The 18,880-nt window shown below is 38.5% G+C and overlaps 1 protein-coding gene across 16 annotated transcripts in view; it reads right to left on the bottom strand.

Annotated features, from left to right (window-relative positions):
- RBM26 (RNA binding motif protein 26) overlaps positions 1-16,760 on the bottom strand; it is an 85,543-nt gene extending 68,783 nt beyond the window's left edge. For 12 of the 16 annotated variants that reach the window (XM_016224129.2, XM_016224128.2, XM_016224131.2 and 9 more), the window contains exon 1: positions 16,252-16,757. In XM_016224129.2, coding sequence (XP_016079615.2) covers positions 16,252-16,322 — 71 coding nt within the window. In that variant the 5' untranslated portion in view covers positions 16,323-16,757. Of the gene's footprint in view, positions 1-16,251 lie in introns of all 16 variants that reach the window. The other 4 variants (XM_016224140.2, XM_016224141.2, XM_087814284.1 and 1 more) reach the window with 2 other exon arrangements.
- Positions 16,761-18,880: the final 2,120 nt, after the last annotated feature.

Below are 18,880 nucleotides of genomic sequence, written 5' to 3'. Positions count from 1 at the left end.
ATTTATCTTTCAAAAATGTATAATAAGCACCTACTAAACTGGGCACTGTTCTAAAGCCTGAGGATACAATTTTGAAAAAAATAAAGTTCCTGTCCTCAAAGAATTTAGAGGGTGTGTAGGGAGGAGACAGACAATGCGTAAGTACATACAAACAATGTATTGTTATGTAGGCAAGTGCTCCAAAAAAAATAATAATAATGCAAGGTAAAGGGATAAAGTAGAAGAAAAGGAATACAGAAAAGGAAGGAGGAAGAAAAGGAAGAATGAATGAATATATCTTAGGTAATATCAGAAAAGGACTCAGGTCAAATGACATTTAAACAGGGATCAAAATGGAGTGCAAGAAGTTTTTTGCTATATGGAAAAAGGACGGCCTAGGCCAACATACCCAACAAGAGAAAAGGCTTGAGGTGGGTGCCTACCTGATACATGAGGACTGGGCAAAGTGGGCAGTCATAAACCTTTGTATTTCTAATCTCTCACCTCTGTAAGGATTTAAAATTAAAGGCTTCAATAAGCTTTGACAAATTTAATGTCCATATTGCTATGAAGTCATTCAAACCAATGACTTTGAAGGCATAAATATAAAATTTTCTCAATCTCTGAATATATTGTGTTAAGCATACAACTAATAACAACGGCTTTGAAAAGCATAGAGGTGACACTCTAAGAAGGGTCATTCTCTTCCAATTGTTATATGGAAAGGGAAGTAGACACACTGAATAAGTTGGAGAAGCAAAAGCAAGGCAAAAAGCAAATGTTATAAGAAAGTCTTCCCAAAAAATTAAATTTTCTTAATACTTTAAATAACATAAATCAAATAAGACCTATTATAAAGGTTATAATTACTCCTCCTAACACACTCGCTATTAGTTTTGACTTTTTAATTTAGAACTTTCAAAATAGTAATAAAACAATAAAGTAAAAAAAGCTAACACTCCAGTACAATATTTCAAGAAACTGTTTTGTTTTGCTCATTTCTTAGAGGCTTTAGAAATTCGGTGGAAGATAATTGATAAAATTTAACCCAAGCTTCTATTTTCATTAATCTTAAAAAGAAGGAACTGGAGGTGGCAGTGGGAATTTAAAATTAAATTTAAATATGTTAATGTAGTAACTTTAGAATACCAATATACATGCATGTCTGTTCCTACCAAATTTTCACTTTATATTCAAGAAGAGGATCTAATTTGCATCAGCCATGGTTCTCTCATTCTGTAGGCTACTCTTTTAAAAATTCAAATTCCACTGCAACAAATTTAAGACATACACTGAAAAATTCAATTGCTGTAGTTTATTATATATCTTCATTCAATTCAAATTAGGAGGCAAAAATATATTATTTGTATGCAGCAATTAGTTACAGCAAAGGTTACTCATTAAGAATAATCACATCCACTTAATTTCACAAAATAAAATCACTACCACAAAATAAGCATATCTAATCCACGAGAATCACACAAACTGGTTCTTACCACTGAAAAAAAATTATCACAATACATGTAATTTTAACACTGAAAACTATTGTCAGTCCCTTCATTTCTCTATATTATCCCAAAACAGCAGCAATTCCTTCCTACCTTGAGAACGGTTCTCAAACTTTTTGGTCTCAGGATCCCTTTACATGTAGAAAATTATAGAGAACTCCAAGGAGCTTTTATTTAAAAGAATTATATCTATCAATATTTACCATATTAAGAATTAAAACTGGGAAATTTAAAAATTATTAATTTAAAATAACAATAAATCCACTACAACATATTGATTATTCCCTCCCTTTGGAGAGGGGATAATCAAAAAGAGGAATTGACTGACACAAATAAATGTGAAGTCCAATTGTGGCAGGAAGCAGCTAGACATGAGCAGAGCAAGGACAATGGGCCAGGTGCAGGTCACCAGGGCTGAAAGCCCTAGGTGCCTAGCAACAGACAATCGTAGGGTGGGACCATGCCCATAGGGGAACCTTTCCTCCCCTAGCATAACGCTGGTCATTCAGTTTGGACCCCCTGACCTTTCCTCCCTAGAGATAACATCCAAGCCTCAGCTGTCTTTCAGCTCCAGGCCCAGAAAAGCAGCAAAACCAGAACAGCAATCCCATCCATGGATGACCTCAGGACCAGCTGCACTGTATAATGACCTCCTGCCCCCAGTGCCGACCAATCAGTGGAGACCACAATCCTGAAAGGATACACCTGGAAAGCTGCTGAATATTCTAAGATCTTCCCTAGGACCTCCCCTAAAATATCTTTCCCTTCCCCCTCTCCATCCCCCCAGGCACGTTACCTTTAGCTTCTTCACTCTCAAGCTCCAGGGGACCTTTCCTTACCTCTATAACTTATTTCCTAAGCCCATTTCTTCTAGGAATTACTTTTTCTACCTCTGTGATTTACTAAATAAATTCTCGTATAGCTGGAGTCTTGGCTCTGAATTCTTTCCTAGCCAGAACTCAAGTACAGAGGTTGCTGGTCTCACACAAGTAACCAGCTGGAAAAGTAGAGACTTCACAGACCCTACAAAATATGAAAGGAAAGCCCAGGAGTCCTTACACCACACCTGAGAAACACTGTTTTAAAAATTACTTAGATATTTATTAGGTGTCTAATTCAAAGACAAAGTCAATCTTCATCTTCTCAAAGACAAGACCCAATATTAGACTGTAAAACTCTACGCTATTCAGTGCAAAGAATGTAGCCCAAATGATAAACTGACAGGATTATAGCATCATGCCACAAAAATCTCTCTTAAAAGGAGGTCTGCAGATGAAATGCTGACATGGCATCCCACAACAAGCCTCATATTTAGTATATGTTTCACATTCCAATTCATAATTGAAGAAGAGTTCTCTGGGAAAGGACTCTGCCTTCCAAAGGCCATTCCTTCTGTTACTCATATGTGGATTCACATTCTACTTAGTTACAAAACAGATTACTGAAGAATACAATAAACCTCTAAAGTTATAAGTTACTCAAACTTCCTTCCCCCTCTTTAGAATAGGCATTAAAATCTGGTTACTATGTTTTAAGTATTATTCCTTTTCAAATCTAATCCTGGATTAGTATTTTATTTCTCTAAGCTTCAGGTTTCTCATTTTGAAAACAAAGGCAATGAACCATATAGTCTGAAAAGGTGAGTCATTTTTTAAGAATAAAATGCTAAGCTTTCACCATCATTGCATTCCCTCCCCTCCTCTCATTTCCAGGCACTTTTAGTTACCTTTAAAATAATTAAGTGTGTAATAAAAATCATTTTACCTCTAGGTCTTTTTCAAGAGATACAGAATCCCCTTTTCTGAAAACTCACGAGCAAATTTTAAACCTTTGAGATAAATAACAAATAAGTTCTACAAAGAAGAAACATTTTATATACTTTTCCTAAACTGCCAGACCTTAAGATCTGTATATATGTCTATCACTGTTAAATTATTACTGTTGGTGGGCTTGTCTGTTTTCCAGATAGGGGTTCTACATAACTATGTCTACCTCTTTCCCCAGACCCAACCCCAAGGTGTTATGAAGTATCTACTAATTACCACACTATATAAGGACAAACTAAATCACAGGGCATAGTAACCAAAACTCACCAAAAAAACCCCTCAGTTTAGGTCAAGGCCAGTTATGGCAAATATATTTAGGTTAAAAAATCTAAGGCACAAAAATAAAAGTCAATAAAAATGTTTACAGCATTTTGACAAGTCCTTCCTAGTTGCTCTTTCCCACCACATCCTGAACTGTGAGAGATGGCCCTCATGTACATTCGGTATATATACCAAGAATATTAGCTTCCCTCGTCCTACCTCCTGCCAATGTCCAAATTCAGACATTTCACAATTCATTCTTAAAACTAGGATTAAAACAAACAAACAAATGAACAAAGACACTGTTAGACAGACATGAGGAAAGGCCAGGTACAGAAAACTCAGGTACAGAGACTCACCAGGGCAGAAAGCCCCAGATGCCTAGCAAGAGACAAAACTGAGATAACAAAAACCTGGTAACCTATCTTCCCCCAGCTTATTGCTGGTCATGGGTTTAAACTCCCTGAGCATTTCATCCCTAAATATAACATCTAGGCCTCAGTTGTATTTCAGCTTCAGGCCCAGAAAAACAGGAAAACCAGACCAGTGGTGCAGTGGCTGCCTCAGGACCAGCTACACTGACTAATGACCCCCTACCCTGGCCAACGACCAATCAATGGAGACCAGGACCCTGAAAAAGCACACCTGGAAAGCTGATGAATATTCTATTGGACATTCCCCTGAGACCTCCCCTAAGATTTCCACCTGCAAGAAAGAGATAAATACACTCAGGACAAAGGACCAGTGCATCCTCCCCACCAGGGGAGCCTGCCAGAGCCATCTCCATCCACCTTTTTCCCTCTGAGGGAACCCCAGGGGAGCAATGGGCAGCAGCAACTCGTCCCAGTCTTACCCCCTGAACCTGTCTCTCCAAGGCGCGCTTCTCTCCCTGACTTAGTGAACCAAAGCAGCTCAGCCTAGGTTCTCCTGTTACTTCTATGCACCTTCCTTGTTTCACCATCCCAAGTATATTGTTGCTGCCACCATGGACCCAATACCCTTTGACTCAGTGCTGTGTAGCCCTTCCCTTTGGATATCCCCACTCCCCATCCTCTTGTCCTTAAGTAAATTCGATTTTTCTTTATATACCATCTGAGATGGCTATTTAGCTTGCTGCGCACCACCGACCCTAACCTTTCAGACACTAATCTTCTGTCTTCAAAATGCTATCTAATCAATCCTCTGCACACCATAGTATAATTCTTAAAAAGAGACCTGGTCGAATTACTCCCTTGCTTTAATAATCTTCCCCACTGTGCATTACCTAGTCCCCAAAATGTCCAAACACTTTGGCATGGCAATAAAATCTCTTTTTAATGTAATACCAACAAACGCTAGGAGCATTCAAAAACCTCTTCCTAACCATAATGAAGTAATAATTCCTCAGAGAACCTAACTGTTCTTCCAATTTTGGCTATTCAGTGTCATCAGAAGCTTCAAAAGTTTAACACATTTGAAAGGGTGCATGAAAAACTTGACAGACTGGTCACTGAAAGTTTATGGAACAGTTTTCAAAATTGAATCTTTTTCATGGTCTGTTATAAACAATTAAACTTTTTAAATGGGTAAAATAAGTACTCGAGATATCATTAAGAAAAATAATATAAGCATATAACAACAATCACATTGACAATTTCTTATAAAATGGCCCCAAAAGGTCCTCAAGTTATAGGGCTAAAAGTACTTGTTGCATTTAAAACTATATTACAGACGTCAGCATGATGGCAGGATGAGTTATTCCCCTTTTCTCTCCCCTCTGATTTACAACTAATCAAACATCCATAAGTAAAAAAGAAAAAACAAAAATCAAAAAACCTCTGCACAACATATCAGGACATCCAAGAAATCCAATCATCTGTGCACCTGAAAGTGGGGTGGATTGGACCAAAGACAGGCAAGAAGCCAGTCAGTGAGGGCAGAGAAGGTGTTGGCCAGTTCAGCAGCAAGCTAGAATGTTTCTGGCAGAGGTGGAGAGTGAAGGCTATGAGTGGGGGTCTATGTGTCCTTAAGTGCTACAGCTGGAGAGGCCAGTTGTTCTCTGAAGGAAGACTGCAGTGACTGGGGGAAGGGAAAGGGAAATAGGCAAAGAGAACTGAAGAAAAGTGTCTCCCCATTATCTGCCCCAGGAAGCAAGAGGGAACAGACCACCCAGGTATCTCTGGGACCCCTTCACTTGATGATCCCCCTACTGAGTTGTGGGCACATCCCATGCCCCAAGTGCTAAGTACACACTTCCCCTGGGCTTTACCACCACCCTTTACCTTTTTTTTCAATGTCCCCACTCCCAAACTTAGCTGTGAGTCAGCTCCAGTAAGAAAAAACAAAAACTTGTGCTATAAGTACTTATTCTTAAAAAGAGACCTGATCAAGTTACTCCCTTGCTTTAATAATCTTTCCCACTGTGCTATTTTACTTATAGCGCCACCTTCTGGAAAACAAAAGGAAGGCTCCTAACTACCAACTTGTTGAATTGTTAGAATCAAATTAAACAGGTCTTGCCTAAACAAGAGTTTGCTACTTCAAATGCAGCAACAGAGGCATTTCTCATTGAACACCATAAATCACAGTAATACAATATTCACATAAAGAAAATATTTTTTCCAGCAAAGAAGCCCAAAGACATGAAATACTTCAATCTAACTGATAAATTAGCTCTTTAAAAAAAGAAAGAAATTAGCTGTTACGAAGAAATTCAACAAGCTAAAAGGAAACTCAGAAAGGCAATACAATGATCTCAGGAACAGCGGTAATGAACAGAAAGAGCACTTTAGCAGAGACTCAAATTCTGAGAACCAAACAGAAATTGTGGAAATAAAGAACTCAATAAATGAATTCGATTTAAAAATACATTAGAATGCACTGGAAAGAGAGCAGATTATATGGAAAAGAGGATCAGTGAGCTGGAGAATAGAAGTATAGAAACGATTTGGGTGGAAGAGAAGAACTAACATTTTTTAAAAAGTGAAGAAACCCTATGAGAAATGAGGCTCCATTAGAAAAGCCAACATAATAGGTATCCCAGAAGAAAAAGGGAGGAGAGACTGTTTTTAAAGAAATAATAGCTGAGAACTTCCCAAACCTGAGAAAGGAACTGGATATATAAGTTCACACAGGTAAAAAAACACCTTATTACCTCAACACAAAAAGACCTTCTCCAAAACACATTATATTAAAACTGTTAAAAAGCAAATGTTAAAAAAAAAAAAAAATTTAAAGGCAGCCAGGGGAAAAAAAGAGAGTAACCTATAAAGGCACCCCCATTAGGCTATCAGCAGACTTTCAGCAGAAACTCTACAGGCCAGGAAAGGGTAGAATGACATACAGTCAGGTACCACATAACAATGTTTCGGTCAATGATGGACTACATATACAATGGTGGTCCCATAAGATTATAATGGAGCTGAAAAATGTCTACTGCCTAGTGATGTTATAACATTGCAGCACAAAGGTTGCAAAATTCGGTGCTCTCCCACAGAAACAGTTCACGTCTTTCTTGTCCCCCACCTCTTCCCCCACCTTTACCCTCCTTTCTCCTAAGCTCCAAGGGCCCCTCTTTTGCCTCTGTAACTTGTTTCCTGAGCCCATTTCTTCTACAGCTCTAGGTGTGCAGAAGGTTATACCACCTAGGTTTGTGTAAGTGTACTCTCATGTTCCCATGATGACAAAAAGCTCTTAACAATGCATTTCTCAGAACATACCTCCATCATTAAGCAACACAGTATTGCATTCAAAATATTGAAAGATGAAACTTCCAGCCCTGAATATACTATCCGGCAAAGTTATCCTTTAGTTTAATGAAGGAGAAATAAAGGCTTTCCCAGACAAACAAAAGCTGAGGGAGTTCGCCACCACTAAACCTATCATACAAAAAAATGATAAAAAGAGCTCTTCAAGCTGAAATTAAAAAAAAACAAAGGTACACAAAACTGATTAACAGAATATGAATATGATAATTTTTTAGACTAGCATATTAAACTATTAACTAGCATAAAGGCTAAAAGATATTAAAAATAGCTATAGCTACTACAACTAACAAAATCACAGTATAAAAAGATATGTGACATCAAAAGTATAAAAGAGGAAGAGTAAAAGGATGGAATCTTTATAGGCAAATAAAGATAAATTATGCTCAGCAGAAAAAGAACTATTTTATCTGAGATGTTTTATGTAAACCTCATGATTTACCACAAAGCAAAAATCTAGAACACATACACAAAATACAAAAAAAAAAAGAGGAGGGAAAACTGAGCAAATCACCCTGGCAAACAGCTACCATATGACCCAGCAATCCCTCTCCTGGTTATCTACCCAGAAAATTTGAAAATGCTTATTCATACAGATACATGTTCTCCTATGTTCACTGTGGCATTATTCACAATAGCTAAGACATGGAAACAACCTAAGTGTCCTTTGACCAATGATTGGATAGAGATGTTGTACATAAACACAATATAATATACTACTCGTCATAAAAAAAAAGATGAACTATTTCCATTTGTGACATGGATGAATCGTGAGAATATCATGCTAAGTGAAATAAGTCCATCAGAATATTATGCTAAGTGAAAAAAAAAAAAAGACAATGGCCATATGATTTCACTCAGATGTGGAACATAAAACAAAAAGCAACAGAACAAACAAAATCATAGACACAGACAACAGTTATGGGTGCCACAAGGGAAGAAGGGGGCGGGCGGGTGAAGAAGGTAAAGGGGGTCAAATATATGGTGATGAAAGGAGACTAGACTTTGGATGGTAAACAAACAATGTAATATACAAATGATGTAGTATACAATTGTACACCTGAAATTTATGTTATTAACCAATGTCACCCCAATAAATTTAATTTTTAAGAAAACCTAACTTTATACCCCTCAACTAGTATGAGAAATAAAGAGCTTCCCAGACAAGAAAAATAAACCAAACCAGTATTACAAGAAATGTTAAAGGACCTTCTTTAAAAAGCAGCAGCCCTGGCCTTGTAGCTCAGTTGATTATAGCATCGTCCCAATACCAAAGTTGTGGGTTCGATTCCATATCCAGGAACATACAAGAAGCTACCAATGAATGCATAAATAAGTGGAACAACAAATCAATGTTTCTCACTCTCTCCTTTCCTCTTCTCTCTCTCAAATGAATTAAAAAAGAAAAAAGAGAAACAGTTATAAAAATAAAATAGTAACAAATACATACCTATTAGTAATCACTTTAAATGAAAATGGCTTCAATGCTCCCTTCAAAAGACATAGGGCAGCTGAATGGATAAGAAAACAAGACACATACATATGCTTTCTACAAGAGAACCACCTCAGAAGGAAAGATATACACAGACTAAAAGTACAGATGGAAAAAGACATTTCAAGCAAATGTAAATGCAAAAAAAGCTGGGGTAGCAATATTTAACATCCTACAAAACAGACTTTAAAACAAAGGCCATAATACAAGACAAAGAAAGAAACTACATGATGATAAAGGGAGAAATCCAACAAGAGATATAACCTTTGTAAACATTTATACATCCAACATAGGAGCACCTAAATATGTAAAGGAAATCTTGATGAACACAAACGGAGAGATTGACAGTAACAGTCAGAGTAGGGGTGCTAGACAGAAAATCAACAAAGAAAACAACAGCCTTAAATGACACACTAGACCAGATAGACTTAATTGGAATGTTCAGAGAGCATTTCACCCCAAAGCAGCAGAATATATCCTCTTTTCAAGTACACCTACATTTTCTAGGCTAGACCACATGCTGGGACACAGAACAAGTCCCAATAAATTTAAGAAGACTGAAATCATATCAAACATTTCTAATCATGCCCAGCGAGCATGGCTCAGTGATTGAACATCAACCTAGGATCCAGGAGATCGTGGTTTGATTCCTGGTCAGGGCACATGCCTGGGTTGCAGGCTTGATCCCCGGCAGAGGGCATGCAGGAGGCAACCGATTAATCTTACACTCTCACATTGATGTTTCTCTCTCTTCCTCTACATTCCTTTCTCTCTAAAATCAATAATAATACTCACAAGCTCATTTTAACAAAGCCAGCATTATCCTGATTCTAAAACCAGATAAAAACACTACAAAAAAAGAGCCCTTGCCACATAGCTCAGCTGATTGGAGCATCATCCTGTACACCAAAAGGTTGTGGGTTTGATTCCCGGTCAAGGCACATACCTGGGGTTGTTTGTTTGATCGCCAGTAGGGGCCCATACAAGGGGCAAGTGATCAATATCAATCTCTTTCTCTCTCTCTCTCCCCTCCTTCCTCTCTCTCTAAAAATCAAGTTTAAAAACACTCAGGCAAGGATTAAAATAGAAAGAAAATTCTAGGGCTATATTCCTGATGAACACAGATGCTAAAATCCTCAACGAAATATTAGCAAACCAGATCCAGCAATACATTAAAAGGATCATACACCATGATCAAGTGAAATGTATTCCAGAGATGCAGGTTGGTAAAATATCTGCAAATCAACGAATGTAATACACCACATAAACAAAATAAAGAATAAAAATCACATGATCATATGAATAAAAGCAAAAAAAGGCATCTGAAAAAATCCAGCACCCATTTATGATGAAGACTCTCAACAAAGTGGGACTAGAGGACACATACCTCAACATAATAAAGGCCACATATAACAAACTCACAGCCAACATAATACAAAATGGCAAAAACAAAGGGTTTCCCTTAAGATCAGGAACAAGACAAGGATATCCATTTTCGCCACTCTTATTTAACAGAGTTGTACTGGAAGTCCTAGCCTTAGCAATCAAAAAAGAAGATATAAAGGGCATCCAAACTGGAAAGAAGTAAAACGGTCATTATTTGCAGACGACACTATACTGTATATAGAGAACCCTAAGGGAAACTAAAAACACAATTGCATTTATAACCGCATCAAAAAAAAAAAATCTTGGAATAAATTTAACCAAGGATGTAAAAGACCTGTACTTATAAAATTATAAGACACTGAAGAAACAAACTGAAAAAGATATAAACAAGTGGAAGCATATACAGTATTCATGGATTAGAAGAATTAATATCATTAAAATGTCCAAATTTCCCAAAGCAATCTATAGATTCAACACAATTCCTATCAAGATACCAATGGCATATTTTAGAGAACTAGAACAAATATTCCAAAAATTTATTGGAACCACAAAAGGCCCTGAATAGCCACAGCATCGTGAGAAAGAAGAACAAAGTTGGAGGAATCATGCTACCTAGTATCAAAATATACTACAAGGTCATATTAATCAAAACAGCATGGCACTGGCATAAAAACTGACATATAGACTAGTGGGACAGAAGAAATATCCAGAAATCAGCTGAGATATCCAGAGAGCCCAGAAATAAACCCACACATTTATGGTCAATTAATATTTGACAAAGGAGGCAAGAACATACAATGAGTTAAATACAGTCTATTCAATAAATGGTGTTGGGAACATTTGAACAGATACATGCCCAAAAAATGAAACTAGACCACCTTCATATACCATACACAAGAATAAACTCAAAATGGATTAAAGACTTAAATATAAGACCGGAAAACATAAAACTTCCAAGAGAAAACAAAGGCAGTAAACTGTCTATCCCTCTCCCTTCCTCTCTCTCTCTAAAATCAATAAAAGAATATTAAAAAATATATATCTTTACATTTAGTAAACATAAATCATTGGTAACACTGAGGTAAGCATTTCTGGTTGAATATAAGCAGAAAGAAACTATATTGTAACACATTAAGAAATAAATGGTTGCAGGTAAACGAAAAATTAAAGACTACTATATTTCAAGATTTACCACTGAAAATGAAAGAAAGCTAGAATGCAAGCAACTACAGAAAAAGTATGATTTATTTTTTGTTTTGTTTTTGCTACTATTGTTGCTAAGTTTTTCTTTTTTAAAGAATGGAAGATTGACTTTCTATGCCCAAAAGAATCTGTAGAAAGGGAAAGATCAAAGGAAGGAAACAGGAGTAAAGTTCAGGAGTAAAATGATCACCTTTCAGTTCTTCCTGTAAAACAGGAATAAAAATACATTTTAATGTGGTGAGAAAGGTACAGTAACAAGTGTGGGTGAAGGGGAAAAGACTACAAAAACTCCGAAGAGGTTTCTTTCTTAAACTTGAAAGCACTGGTAACATGACATCTTAGAACCTTGCTCCTTTACAATAGCAGCTATCACTAAGAAAATGTTATAGTAAAAAATAGAAAACAGTAATAGGAAAGCATAGTATAGTAGCAAATTAATAACACAACTCCAGAGTCTAAAAGCTTTAGTTTAAATCAAGATAGCTATAGTCACATGCCACATAGCTAACTTTGTGATTCTGGGCAACTTAACTATGTGCTTCAGGGCCTCAGTGTCATCACTTGCAAAACGGAGGTAACAATGCTTACCTTATAGAACCTGGAATAGAAAACTTTTATCAATGCATATAAATGTTAGGGGGTAGTGGCAGCAGCAATGATAGTGATAATAGAAACAGTAGCAATAGTAATGTAACCTATTTGTGTTTAATCAACCAGTATTTAAGGAAGGAGGAAAAGACTAGGCTCTAAAAAAATGTGTCTCATTCAATAATTTCAACTACAGAAGGAAAAAGTACAATTCTCACTATTATACTAATAAGGAAAAGGGAGGTTCACCTGCCTAGATTACTCAGTAAGCGGCAGAACTAAGATTTGAACATTGGTCTATGTGGATACAAACTTATTTTCTTTTCACTACACAACATACTACATTCACAGCAGTCCTTAGCATTAGCAGCAGGGGCACAAAACTAGGCATTCTATTCACTACTAAAGTCACAAACTCTGGGCATGTCATTAAATGTCTGCCTTTTGATTTTATTTTCTAAAAAAATTAAGGAGTTTGATTAGATCTTGAGGATTCCCTTCAGCGAAAACAGTTCATGATTTTATAAAAGTACCACATTTAGTGATGTGTAAACTCACAAAAAGTTTTAAAATACAGCAGAAAACTTTTTGTTTAAAAAAACCAAAACAGAAAACTTGAGCATAAAAAAAAGAACTTAAATTTTTACAGGACTTCAACATTATCAAAAAGAAATGAATGTTAAAGGAAAGGCCAATATCTAATTTTATTTATTAGTAGCAGTATGACTAAGCAAATGTTTGGGAGAACAAAACTTCAATGCTAAGTATTTCAAGATGTCAATTTTAACACCTACATTTTCAATAATTTATGAAAAAGAAAACTCAGAACCCTGATACACCTACAGACCTATAATCAAATAAAATACAGATTTACCAAATTTTATTTCATGCTGAAACTGCAAGGTTATTTTTGTTTTCAATACCAATCTGAAAACTCTCCTACCCTAAAAGCTTTCACTGGCTTCCTACTATCCCTCAGTGGCATCCAAAATCCTTAACATGGCCCAACAAAGTCATATGATCTGGTTCTTCTCTGGAGCTAGCCAATGCTATTCTTCCCCTTGCTCTTTTTCTCAATTTCCTCCAAGACACCTTCTTTCTTTCATTTGAGGGCCTCATCCAATCTGTTCTCCAAAACCCAGAATGCTCTCAGAGCTCTCCATTCCCATCCTTTTGCCCTAGCAATCTGCTCTTCATCCTTCCAGGCTGTGATCAAATCATGCCAGGAAAGACTTTCCTGATCTCCTAGACATATATTTTGACAGCATTCTGGACTTCATAACACTCACTAGTCTTATAATTACTTGTTCAACACCTGTCTTCTCTGCTAAATGGTAAACAATATGAAGATGGTCACTTCATGTACTGTTTCCTACTAGTTTCCCAATATCTAACACAATGCTTTAGCAAAGAGTAGACTAAATGCTCAATGTTTGCTGAATTAATACATTCAAAATGTGGGTAAGTCGAAACCATGAGATTCCTTACTAGTACAACTACTTAAAAAGTTGTATACAAATCTGAATTACAGCTTACCCTTAGTCCTTCAAATGTTCCTCCCTCAAATAGATGCTATTTGGCAATTATACAGCTTTAAAGTAAAGCAAAAAATCCCTCCAGATGATGAACCCATCTGAAAGTTTCACAAAATCAAGGTTAGAAAACCACAGGCCTTAATTGGAATTAGTGTTAAAATTCACCATCTAAAATAATTCACCTGAAATACAGTTAAAGGGACAGGAACCTGGGTAAGGGCTCAATTTTATCACACCAATGTACCTTAGAAAAGGACCAATCCCAATTCCTACTACTGTAATGCCTTATTTATTCAAACAGTAATGACTGCAGTGCTAGTCATCTGAGTACGCTACATGATGCCTGGAATATGCTTTGTTAAATCTAAAGAAAAATTATAAGCATACACACCAAGTAACTGTAATTTTCTTTTAGGTTAATGGGAAAAAGGGAAATGGTAGTAAAACTGATAAGTAATTCAAAAACTGGAGGCTTAAAAAAAGGAATACTATTTTGACTCAACATTTTTTAAGTTTTCTTTTCATCTAATAGTGTTCATTATAAACCAGGCAGTCTTCAAAGATTTCCTTAACATATTCATTATTTTCTCCATTTTAGAGATGAAGAAACAGAGGCACTGAATTAAGCAACTTACCCAATATTATACAGCTGGTAAGTGGCAGAGGCAAAACTCAAAGCCAGCCATTCTCACTCCAGAGTTCTCCCTCAACCACTACACAACACTGATGCTCACTCTCTTTCCAATGCCCTTGAACAGGGCTTCAACCACCCAATTCCAGTAAAACTGTTTTTGTTTGCTAAGGCCACCAATGATTTCTACCTTGACAAATCTAAGGGCCACGTGTCTGCCACCATCTTTTTCATCCATTCTACAGCATCCCATCAAGTTGACAACTTGCCTCTTGGCACACATTTCTTTAGTGACATATATCCCAGTTTTCTTCCTACCTCAGACCTGGGATCTCTTCTCTTCCCTATCTACTCATTTTCCTAGGAAATCTCCCACAGTTTCATGGCTTTAAATACCATCTGCATGACTCCAAATTTCTCTAGTCCTGGCCTGTGTTCGAGAGTGATATACCCAACAAACTTATTTGACATCTCGCTCAGATGTAACCAACCACCTTTCCCTCCTCCAGTCAACCTGTTGTCTCCCAGCCTTCTCTACCACCACCCATGCAGTTGCTTAGGCTAAGTTAAGTCATCATCCTTGACTTCCCTTTTCTTCATCTCCCACATACAATCCATCAGCAAGTTCTATCAAATCTACTTATAAAATATATTTAGTTCTGTCCCCACTATCGCTCTAATGCAAATTACCTACATCTCTGCCTATAATGCCCTTTATAATGGTCTCTGCTCCCATTTTTGCTCCCTTAATCTCTACAAAGCAGAGTTAAAACAAAATCAGTCTTTGCTTGCTTTAAATTATGATGTCTTCCCATTATAATTTAAATAAAAACCAAGCTCTTAACCAAGGCCTCAACAATCTTACATGAGTTGGTCCCTGACTATTTCTCCAGCTTCATATCCTTCCATTCTCTTTCCCTACTACAAGGTTCTCTGCAGCCACAACTGCCTTCCTTCTCTTCCTGGAACACACTATGATCATTTCTGCTACCGGGGTATTGCACTTGCTGTTCCTTCAAGAAACATTTTGTTTTCCAGACTTTCACACAGATGGTTCCTTCCTTCCCTAAGATGTTGCTCAAATGTCACCTCCTCTGAAAAGACTTCTAATCACTCTTTTACATGACCCTCTATTATTGCAACCATCATTGCTCTTATTATCTGAAGTTATCTCATGTGATTATGTCAACTTTTGAATTTGAAAGCTCCATCCCCAACACTTCCCACAGTACCAAGTAGGTGCTTAATAAATTTATTGAATGAGTGAATTTTCCCCAATGCATTTAAAGTTCTTTATTGTATATCAACCAATTCTGATAAAACACTTGACCCATGCTATATTTTTATGTATTCAAAGATAAATCCTTAAAACACTCCTTAATTCTTCCCATCTAAAGCATTTCAGCACTCTCAACCCCCTCCCCCAAAACACATATATAGCCTATATAGAGCATCCCACTTAAAACTGCTAAATATTCCATATGGATAGACTGCATTTTCTTCCTCCTCTCCAAGCGAACGAACGTGTAGGCGGGAAACGGGAATTTTACTAAGCACCTCAGCACCTGTTACATCTTCAGCCAGTTAAGAGAGGTGCCGACGAGCCAGACAGCACATGGGAGACGTGGCTTTTCTTTCAGGAATAGTATTTAGGTAAAATGGAAGTGGCTTAGCCAAGAACTATCCAAATCCTTAATAAGGGCCATTCAATTCGTTTAAATAAACATGATAAAATAGTCTGTGGGCAGGAGGTTATGCTCGGATTCACTGAAAAAAAAACAAAAAAACATTTGGGGGCCTTTAGGAAACGCGCGCGCGCGCGCGTGTGTGTGTGTGTGTAGGTTGGGGTAGGTCTACCTATAACGGGAAGACAAGAGCAGGAGACATCGATTCAAGGACCAACTCAGCCATAAGATAAAGTCTCTCAGCGATATGCAGAACCTGGGGACTGGAGTGGAAGGAGAGGAGAAAACACAGGAGCCCTGGGACCTCCGTTCACCGCTTTGGCCTCCACCGTAGGCGCTTGGGGAAACTGCATAGACCTGTGCCCGCCAATCTCCCACTTCCATCCCTGCAAGGAGATAGCCCCGGATACTCACATGGGCTCGAGAGTCTTGCTGAGCCAGGACTTCAGTGCCTCGAAGTTTTCAATGATCATTTTAGAAACCATCCACAGCGGCCCGGAGGCCCGTCACACTCCTCCGCCCGCCCAGGTCGCGGCCGCTACAGCCGCCGCTGCCCCCGCCCCCTCCTCCGCGCGCCGCCCGCGTGGGCCGCGGTGGGAGGCGCCGGTGGCAGGTTCCCTCGAGCCGGGATCGGTGAACAGCTCCGCAGGGACCGCCACAGGCCGCGAGTCCACGGGGTGCCAAGAGCTTCCCTCTCCCCGACCCCGGCCCGGACTGAGGCAGCAACGGCTTGCCAGAGCCCTCCCCCCTTCCCTCCACCCTAGCTAATCTTTCTGAACCGGGAGCGCGACACGCGCCTAGACCCGGCCTTTCTCTCAGCCTCGGGACCAGGTGCTTGTAGGTAACGCAGAAGAGGCAAAGTGAAGAAAGCGAAGACGAAGAGCAGCTCAATGGGAACGATTCGGGGGGTCTTCCCGGCTCCCAGCACCCCAAGATGGCTGCCGGTAACTCTCGCGAGAAATGAGGAAGTCTCGCGATGACTCCCGGAGCCTGCTGGGAAGACACGTAAGGTTCTCCGAGAGCGAACTGGTGGGAGTGCGGTCGTTCGGTTTTTTGCGTATTTGCGTGGCTTGCGGCTTTTGTACCTTTTCACACTTTAATCTTCTTAAGGAATAAAGGCCTCATTTTTTTACTAGGTTGGAAAGATCGATGATTTCAGAAACAGCAGGGGCGGCAGCTCGTCCTCTGGAACAGCGGGCCTTGGCGCGTCAGCCGGGAGGAAGCTAGGGGCCGGAGCCCTGGAGAGCACCCCGCCGGTGCGCCTGCGGGCTCAGTGGTGCCGCGCGGTGTCGTCTCTTCCGCTCACTTGTGTCGCAATACCCCGTTCTGTGTGTGCTCTTAAGTGGTTTTCGAAGCACAGGATTAGTAGCTGGTCAAAAACTCTTCAGCTCGTTGGCGGAATACGAATACCCTAGGGATGCCTCAACCGAAAGGCGAGATAACCTTGACAATTCTCAAGTAGTTTACAGCCGCGTGAAACTTGCGGGCTTATCTCCAGCTGACGAGGGGAGAAGTGTTTGTCTTTTTAATTCTCTCCATTTAGAGCGATTCAGCCCCAGATAAGGAAATTACGTAGCCTCGAAAGAGGGCCTTCGTAGCATCCCAAATAAGTTAACTTCCCTTCTCCTGGGTCAAATAAGTTTGATTTCTGTCCGAGTTGCTGTATTGGCTATTACTACCGTTAAAATACTAGGTGGAATTTTACAAAACGTCTAGTGCCCATAAACTATAATGAAATGAAAACAATTCACAATATAGACGGAGTAAGTAGACCAATAAAAAGTTCTTTATGGCAGACACTAAATTGTCGTTAAGAACACTAAGTTTATAATTTCCTGGAGTGAACTATCCTTAAGCAGTAAGTAGGAAAAAGTATACAGTAAGAAAAGCTATACATTTGTGTTCAAATATAGCGTATAGTGTAGGATGCAAATTGAAATCCGGCTACAGAATAACCAGGATGTTGATTAAAGCAATTTAGCTAAGTGGAATAAGCCAAACACAAAAGAACAAATATTGTATGTCTCCACTTATGTGAGGTACGTAGAGTAGCCAAACTCTTAGAGACAAAAAGAATAGTAGTTGCCAGTGGTGGGAGGGGTAGGGAAGAATTGGGGAGTTATTTTTTAATGGGTAAAGAGATTCAATTTGGAATGATGAAAAGTTCTGGAGATGGGCAGTGTTGATGGTTCCCAACAATATGAATGGACTTAATGCCATTGAACTATATACTCAAAAGAGGTTAAAATGATGTTTCATTTATGTATATTTTACTGCAATAAAAAAAAATTATAAATTTAATGTTGCTAGGGAAAAAGTAATACTCTAATTGTTTAACCTGTTTGTTCAATAGCCATGTCACTGGCTGACTCCACCAACGCTTTCAACCTCATCGCCAACTGTTCCATAACTCTGGCCATTCATTCCAGACTTCCAAAGCTAATCAAATTCCAGGTAAACTGATTTGCTTATCCTCCACTTTTCCAAATATTTATTCACATCATTTCCACAGAGAATGTCTTTACTTCTTTCTCTGGCAGCTCAAACCTTGCACATCTCTCTTAATGCCACTGCTAGTGTTTGTTTGAAGTCTCTTATTTTCTCTAAACAGTAGCAACAGCCTTTTAATCTCTCTGCCTCTTAGGTTGCCCCATCTCAGTTCATATTTAATTACCTTCATCATCATTGCCTTTTTAAAAAAATACGATTTTTAATGATTTGAGAGAAAAACATCTATGTGAGAGAGAAACATCAATTGGTTGCCTCCCGTATGCACATCACATCAGCCTGTGCTTGCTTCTGTTATAGCACTCATTGCTTTATTTTTACAATTATCTGATTATCTGTTCCTTAGTAGACTGTAGTTTTGAATCTCTCTTGCTCCAAGCACAGCACCTGATTTAGAGTCAATTCTCAGTTCTCTATTTTTTGAGTGATCAAATGAGGCCGTACCACTTCCATGAAATCTTCCCTGACCAATGTAGCTGATTGCAGTCTCTTTCTCCTCTAAATCCATGATACAGTGCTTGTTATCACTCCACTG

The sequence above is a fragment of the Miniopterus natalensis genome, chromosome 2 (assembly GCF_054644295.1).
Source record: "Miniopterus natalensis isolate mMinNat1 chromosome 2, mMinNat1.hap1, whole genome shotgun sequence".
Taxonomy (NCBI): domain Eukaryota; kingdom Metazoa; phylum Chordata; class Mammalia; order Chiroptera; family Miniopteridae; genus Miniopterus; species Miniopterus natalensis.
Note: the sequence above shows the minus strand (reverse complement) of the source record. Positions and strands in the feature narration are given on the sequence as shown.